This window comes from Oncorhynchus nerka, linkage group LG13 (assembly GCF_034236695.1).
Source record: "Oncorhynchus nerka isolate Pitt River linkage group LG13, Oner_Uvic_2.0, whole genome shotgun sequence".
Taxonomy (NCBI): domain Eukaryota; kingdom Metazoa; phylum Chordata; class Actinopteri; order Salmoniformes; family Salmonidae; genus Oncorhynchus; species Oncorhynchus nerka.
The window spans coordinates 31,587-40,684 of NC_088408.1; the positions used below are offsets into that span (position 1 = coordinate 31,587).

The window sequence follows — 9,098 nt, forward strand, 5'->3', positions numbered from 1 at the left end:
GTCTACACCATCACAATAAATCCATGTAATATAGTCTACCTACACCATCACAATAAATCCATGTAATATAGTCTACACCATCACAATAAATCCATGTAATATAGTCTACACCATCACAATAAATCCATGTAATTTAGTTTACACCATCACAATACATCCATGTAATATAGTCTACACCATCACAATAAATCCATGTAATATAGTCTACACCATCACAATAAATCCATGTAATATAGTCTACCTACACCATCACAATAAATCCATGTAATATAGTCTACCTACACCATCACAATAAATCCATGTAATATAGTCTACACCATCACAATAAATCCATGTAATATAGTCTACACCATCACAATAAATCCATGTAATATAGTCTACACCATCACAATAAATCCATGTAATATAGTCTACCTACACCATCACAATAAATCCATGTAATATAGTCTACACCATCACAATAAATCCATGTAATATAGTCTACACCATCACAATAAATCCATGTAATATAGTCTACACCATCACAATAAATCCATGTAATATAGTCTACACCATCACAATAAATCCATGTAATTTAGTTTACACCATCACAATAAATCCATGTAATATAGTCTACACCATCACAATAAATCCATGTAATTTAGTTTACACCATCACAATAAATCCATGTAATATAGTCTACACCATCACAATAAATCCATGTAATTTAGTTTACACCATCACCATTTCTTCATATACGAGCAGCAATGCACACATGGCAGTAGGCGATAAGTGTGAATATACCAAAATGAAATAAATAAGCGGGAAAAACACCACTCTCAAAAGTGAACGCAAATGCGACCATGCATGTAATGCTTTATTGTAAAAGGGTCATTTGTTATTGGGAAAATGAACTTCCCCAAACTTAACTCAAGTATGCCAGGTAGGTTCCTTATTAAAACAATTAGGCCAGGCTACATGAGGTGTACTACTATCATTTGAAAAAGTTGGAGGGAAAAAAGTCATGAGCTGTTTCTGGACAAGTGATAATATCCACTACATGACCAAAAGTATGGTACATCTCAATCCAGAGATTGGTACATCTCTATCCAAAACCATGGTCGTTATTATGGAGTTGGTCCCCCCCTATAACAGCCCCCACTCTTCTGGGAAGGCTTTCCACTAGATGTAGGAACATTGCTGCTGGGACTTGCTTTCATCCAGCCACAAGCATTAGTGAGGTCGAGTAAGGCACTTAACCCTCTTCTTCCCACCTTCTGGATAAGAGCATCTGCTAAATTACTAAAATGAGCACTGATGTTGGGCGATTAGGCCTGGCTCGCAGTTGGCATTCTAATTCAACCCAACGGTGTTCAGTGGGGTTGAGGACAGGGCAAGCCAGTCAAGGTCTTCCACACCGATTTCAACCAACTATTTATGTTGGACCTCGCTTAGTGCACTGGGGCATTGTCATGCTGAAACAGGAAAGGGCCTTCTCCAAACTGTTGGAAGCACAGAATTGTCTGTCATCGTATGCTGCAGCATTAAGATGTCCCTTCACTGGTACTAAGGGGCCTGAACCATGAAAAACAGCCCCAGACAATTATTCCTCCTCCACCAAACTTTAGTTGGCACTCTCCATTGGGGCAGGTAGCTTTCTCTTGGCATCTGCCAAACCCAGATTCGTCCGTCGGACTGCCAGATGGTGAAGCGTGATTCATCCCTCCAGAGAGCGCGTTTCCACTGCTCCAGAGTCCAATGGTGGTGATCTGTACACCCCTCCAGACCTGGCATTCCGACGAACAGTTCTTCTGCTGGCGTTGCTTCCAGAGGCAGTTTGGAACTTGGTAGTGAGTGTTGCAACCGAGAACAGATCATTTTGAATAGCTACGCGCTTCAACACCCAGCAGTCACGTTCTGTGAATTTGTGTGGCTGAGCCGTTGTTGCTCCTAGACGTTTCCACTTCACAATAACATGACTTACAGTTGACAAGGGCAGCTAAAGCAGACATTTGACAAACTGACTTGTTGCAAAGGTGGCATCCTAATTTAGGTGCCACATTGAAGGTCACTGAGCTCTTCAGAAAGGCCATTCTACTGTCAATGTTTGTCTGTGGAGATTGCATGTATGTGTGCTCGATTTTATGCAACGGATGTGACTGAAAGCCAAACTACTAATTAAGTATATATATGTATATTATATATATATATATATATATGTGTGTATATATATTCTTGATTTAATCTTGTCTTTACATATCACATGATTTAGTATATTAGTTTTGATTTAGAATGGAGCATTATCATGCACCTGTATCTAAACAGGGAAAAATACATAATGTCATCTATGCACTTAAATGGAGGACACTTTTCCCCTGGTTCATTTTCATGCCAGCCAGGTAGGCTATACTCCTGTCGTAAAGATAAGCAATATGCTTAATATTAGGAAAGTTGAGAAATAAATATAGTAGGCCTAGCCTATAGAAAGCTGATGGGATCCTCCTCTTTTTAATAGAGGCCATCACTTGGTTCTCTCACACAATTGCATATAGAAATGTTGTGCAACATGAGCTCATGAAGTGTGTGATTAGATGGACAATAGAGTGCTGAGTACCAGGCACGTAGCACGTTTGGTAGACTATTAATGACCAGCAGAGCTTGGAGGAGCCTAATTACTGTGACTGTTCACCGGTGTGTTGGTAATACTGTCACCGTAACAACCATGGCTCACTTTCCAAATCCTCTCCCCCTCTCCTCTACCTGTAACTCTTCCCCAGGGCGAGGTTGACCTTCTCAGCCAACTTACCTGATAAATAAAGGTGAATAGAATGAATAACTACACACACCAGGCACACTTCTACATCCCCAGCTATCCCCTGACCTCTGTCTGACCTCTGTTTTAGGAGGCGTTATATCGCTTTGTGGCGGCAGCGGATGAGGAGGCGCCACGTGGAACATTCCTCCGCTCTCTCCCCGGATCAGCGCTTCAAGATCCTACCTCTATTTTATTACTCTCATTCTCTTCCCTCTTCCTCCTGTCCCCCTCCTGTCCCCCTCCTCTCCCCCTCCTCCCCTCAGACATGTCAGGCTAACGCTGTACACTGAATCGGTATGGTTGGTGTTAGCAGGATGCTAGGCTAATGGCTAATGTAAATTAGATAACAGGGTAGCACAGAGCAAGAATCTATAACACCCTCTACAGATAAAGAGGCAGGTAACACAAACTCACTAATCTCTGAACCCATAAAAATTCTGTCATGATTGTCTCGGATGAGGGGAGACTCCCTCCACAGACTCACTGGTCCAGTTCAGTACCTACCATGTACATATGACCAGGGAGATCGTTGAAGAATCACCGCGGAATTGGATGTTGGGAAATGCCTTCAGACCCGTCCACTGGGGCAACAGTGAGCGCTATTACCATCCAGTAGACTTGGTTTGAGGACAGGGGTGGTTAACTAACTAAATGTAACCCTTCATTTAAACATGTTGACGTTTGGAGCAATGGGACACCACAACAGTGTCAGAAACACTGACATTTGGATAAACGTAGATGAATGACTAGTTCTGCAGTGAGACAGAGCTTGTTGCATATGACATATCAATCCCTGCATTAACAATATGGACCAGTTGACCAGAACCATCCGAGTCCATTCTGGAGCAAAAACAACAATCAGAATGATCCAGAAGCCAACAATGCAGTGTGATGAGGCCAGTAGGAAGCAGAGAACTGCTTCTGTTCTGTTCAGTAGGAAGCAGAGAACTGCTTCTGTTCTGTTCAGTAGGAAGCAGAGAACTGGTTCTGTTCTGTTCAGTAGGAAGCAGAGAACTGGTTCTGTTCTGTTCAGTAGGAAGCAGAGAACTGCTTCTGTTCTGTTCAGTAGGGAGCAGAGAACTGCTTCTGTTCTGTTCAGTAGGGAGCAGAGAACTGTTTCTGTTCTGTTCAGTAGGGAGCAGAGAACTGCTTCTGTTCTGTTCAGTTCAGTAGGAAGCAGAGAACTGGTTCTGTTCTGTTCAGTAGGAAGCAGAGAACTGCTTCTGTTCTGTTCAGTAGGAAGCAGAGAACTGGTTCTGTTCTGTTCAGTAGGAAGCAGAGAACTGGTTCTGTTCTGTTCAGTAGGAAGCAGAGAACTGGTTCTGTTCTGTTCAGTAGGAAGCAGAGAACTGCTTCTGTTCTGTTCAGTAGGGAGCAGAGAACTGCTTCTGTTCTGTTCAGTAGGGAGCAGAGAACTGGTTCTGTTCTGTTCAGTGGGAAGCAGAGAACTGCTTCTGTTCTGTTCAGTAGGGAGCAGAGAACTGGTTCTGTTCTGTTCAGTAGGAAGCAGAGAACTGCTTCTGTTCTGTTCAGTAGGAAGCAGAGAACTGGTTCTGTTCTGTTCAGTAGGAAGCAGAGAACTGGTTCTGTTCTGTTCAGTAGGAAGCAGAGAACTGGTTCTGTTCTGTTCAGTAGGAAGCAGAGAACTGCTTCTGTTCTGTTCAGTAGGGAGCAGAGAACTGCTTCTGTTCTGTTCAGTAGGAAGCAGAGAACTGCTTCTGTTCTGTTCAGTGGGAAGCAGAGAACTGTTTCTGTTCTGTTCAGTAGGGAGCAGAGAACTGCTTCTGTTCTGTTCAGTAGGGAGCAGAGAACTGTTTCTGTTCTGTTCAGTAGGGAGCAGAGAACTGCTTCTGTTCTGTTCAGTTCAGTAGGAAGCAGAGAACTGGTTCTGTTCTGTTCAGTAGGAAGCAGAGAACTGCTTCTGTTCTGTTCAGTAGGAAGCAGAGAACTGGTTCTGTTCTGTTCAGTAGGAAGCAGAGAACTGGTTCTGTTCTGTTCAGTAGGAAGCAGAGAACTGGTTCTGTTCTGTTCAGTAGGAAGCAGAGAACTGCTTCTGTTCTGTTCAGTAGGGAGCAGAGAACTGCTTCTGTTCTGTTCAGTAGGGAGCAGAGAACTGGTTCTGTTCTGTTCAGTGGGAAGCAGAGAACTGCTTCTGTTCTGTTCAGTAGGGAGCCCAGGACATTCAGACATTCTGCAGGTTTTAACCTCAATTTACATTTTTGTTTTGAATGAGTTATTTAACGTTAGCTTGGAGTGGCTAACAGGTTAGCGTGAATCTATTACCCTGAGAAAGTTTAACAAAATGTATATGAACAACACTACTACACTGTATATACGAATGGGTGAATATTAATTTATTTATTTGAAGTGGGGGTTTTTTTAGCAGCTGTTTATGATTGAGTTTCTTCTTGTTAGAGGCGGGGCTTAAATGGCTATCAGGGTCAGCCTCCGGTTGTCATGGCAGCAGACCTGTGATTGACATGCATCGTTAGAGTTTTATTACAGAGGCTGAATAAACAGTGGGTTCAAAACCAGAAGGAACACGACTGGTCGACTCTTACTGTAGGAGTGCACACACACACACCTTACATCTGACACACACAGGCCTTACATCTGACACACACACACCTTACATCTGACACACACACACCTTACATCTGACACACACACGCCTTACATCTGACACACACAGGCCTTACATCTGACACACACACACCTTACATCTGACACACACACACACACCTTACATCTGACACACACAGGCCTTACATTTGACACACACACACACCGTACATCTGACACACACAGGCCTTACATCTGACACACACACACACCGTACATCTGACACACACAGGCCTTACATCTGACACACACACACCTTACATCTGACACACACACACCTTACATCTGACACACACACACATCTGACACACACACCTTACATCTGACACACACACACCTTACATCTGACACACACACACCTTACATCTGACACACACACACCTTACATCTGACACACACACACCTTACATCTGACACACACAGGCCTTACATCTGACACACACAGGCCTTACATCTGACACACACACACCTTACATCTGACACACACACGCCTTACATCTGACACACACAGGCCTTACATCTGACACACACACACCTTACATCTGACACACACACACCTTACATCTGACACACACACACCTTACATCTGACACACACACACCTTACATCTGACACACACAGGCCTTACATCTGACACACACACACCTTACATCTGACACACACACACCTTACATCTGACACACACACCCTTACATCTGACACACACACCTTACATCACACAGGCCTTACATCTGACACACACACACCCATTTACATCTGACACACACAGGCCTTACATCTTACATCACACACACCTTACATCTGACACACACAGGCCTTACATCTGACACACACAGGCCTTACATCTGACACACACACACCACAGGCTTTACATCTGACACACACACCTTACATCTTTACATCTGACACACACACACCTTACATCTGACACACACACACCTTACATCTGACACACACACACCTGACACACACACACACCTTACATCTGACACACACAGGCCTTACATCTGACACACACAGGCCTTACATCTGACACACAGGCCTTACATCCTTACATCTGACACACAGGCCTTACATCACACAGGCCTTACATCCATACAGGCCTTACATCACACAGGCCTTACATCACACAGGCCTTACATCTGACACACACACCTTACATCTGACACACACAGGCCTTACATCTGACACACACACACTTACATCTGACACACACACTTACATCTGACACACACAGGCCTTACATTTGACACACACACACCTTACATCTGACACACACAGGCCTTACATCTGACACACACACACCCGTACATCTGACACACACAGGCCTTACATCTGACACACACAGGCCTCTGACATCTGACACACACACACCTTACATCTGACACACACAGGCCTTACATCTGACACACACACACCTTACATCTGACACACACACCTTACATCTGACACACACACACCTTACATCTGACACACACAGGCCTTACATCTGACACACAGGCCTTACATCTGACACACACACACTTACATCTGACACACACACGCCTTACATCTGACACACACAGGCCTTACATCTGACACACACACACCTTACATCTGACACACACACACCTTACATCTGACACACACAGGCCTTACATCTGACACACACAGGCCTTACATCTGACACACACACACCTTACATCTGACACACACACACCTTACATCTGACACACACACACCTTACATCTGACACACACAGGCCTTACATCTGACACACACACACCTTACATCACACAGGCCCCACATCTGACACACACAGGCCTTACATCTGACACAGGCCTTACACACATCACACAGGCCTTACATCCATACAGGCCATCCATGACACACACAGGCCTTACATCTGACACACACAGGCCTTACATCTGACACACACACCTTACATCTGACACACACACCTTACATCTGACACACACAGGCCTTACATCTGACACACACACACCTCTGACATCTGACACACACACCTTACATCACACACACACACATCTGACACACACAGGCCTTACATCTGACACACACAGGCCTTACATCTGACACATACAGGCCTTACATCACACAGGCCTTACATCCATACAGGCCTTACATCACACAGGCCTTACATCACACAGGCCTTACATCTGACACACACAGGCCTTACATCTGACACACACAGGCCTTACATCTGACACACACACACCTTACATCTGACACACACACCTTACATCTGACACACACAGGCCTTACATTTGACACACACACACACCGTACATCTGACACACACAGGCCTTACATCTGACACACACACACACCGTACATCTGACACACACAGGCCTTACATCTGACACACACAGGCCTTACATCTGACACACACACACCTTACATCTGACACACACACACCTTACATCTGACACACACACACCTTACATCTGACACACACACACCTTACATCTGACACACACACACCTTACATCTGACACACACACACCTTACATCTGACACACACAGGCCTTACATCTGACACACACACACACCTTACATCTGACACACACACCCTTACATCTGACTCACACAGGCCTTACATCTGACACACACACCTTACATCTGACACCTTTACATCTGACACACACAGGCCTTACATCTGACACACACAGGCCTTACATCTGACACACACAGGCCTTACATCTGACACACACACACCTTACATCTGACACACACACACCTTACATCTGACACACACACACCTTACATCTGACACACACACACCTTACATCTGACACACACACACCTTACATCTGACACACACACACCTTACATCTGACACACACAGGCCTTACATCTGACACACACACACCTTACATCACACAGGCCCCACATCTGACACACACAGGCCTTACATCTGACACACACAGGCCTTACATCTGACACATACAGGCCTTACATCACACAGGCCTTACATCCATACAGGCCTTACATCACACAGGCCTTACATCACACAGGCCTTACATCACACAGGCCTTACATCTGACACACACACACCTTACATCTGACACACACAGGCCTTACATCTGACACACACAGGCCTTACATCTGACACACACACACCTTACATCTGACACACACACACCTTACATCTGACACACACACACCTTACATCTGACACACACAGGCCTTACATCTGACACACACACACCTTAAACACAGGCCCACATCTGACACACAGGCCTTACATCTGACACACACAGGCCTTACATCTGACACATACAGGCCTTACATCACACAGGCCTTACATCCATACAGGCCTTACATCACACAGGCCTTACATCACACAGGCCTTACATCACACAGGCCTTACATCTGACACACACACACCTTACATCTGACACACACAGGCCTTACATCTGACACACACAGGCCTTACATCTGACACACACACACCTTACATCTGACACACACACACCTTACATCTGACACACACACACCTTACATCTGACACACACAGGCCTTACATCTGACACACACACACCTTACATCACACAGGCCTTACATCTGACACACACAGGCCTTACATCTGACACACACAGGCCTTACATCTGACACATACAGGCCTTACATCACACAGGCCTTACATCCATACAGGCCTTACATCACACAGGCCTTACAT

At 44.8% G+C, this 9,098-nt stretch overlaps 1 protein-coding gene across 1 annotated transcript; it reads left to right on the plus strand.

Annotated features, from left to right (window-relative positions):
* Window positions 1–531: 531 nt before the first annotated feature.
* LOC135574652 (uncharacterized) lies at window positions 532–5,335 on the plus strand. Its single transcript, XM_065026104.1, has 2 exons — window positions 532–2,798; window positions 2,883–5,335. Exon 2 carries the CDS (start codon window positions 3,601–3,603, stop codon window positions 4,663–4,665), a length of 1,065 nt encoding a protein of 354 aa, XP_064882176.1. The 5' UTR covers window positions 532–2,798; window positions 2,883–3,600; the 3' UTR covers window positions 4,666–5,335.
* Window positions 5,336–9,098: the final 3,763 nt, after the last annotated feature.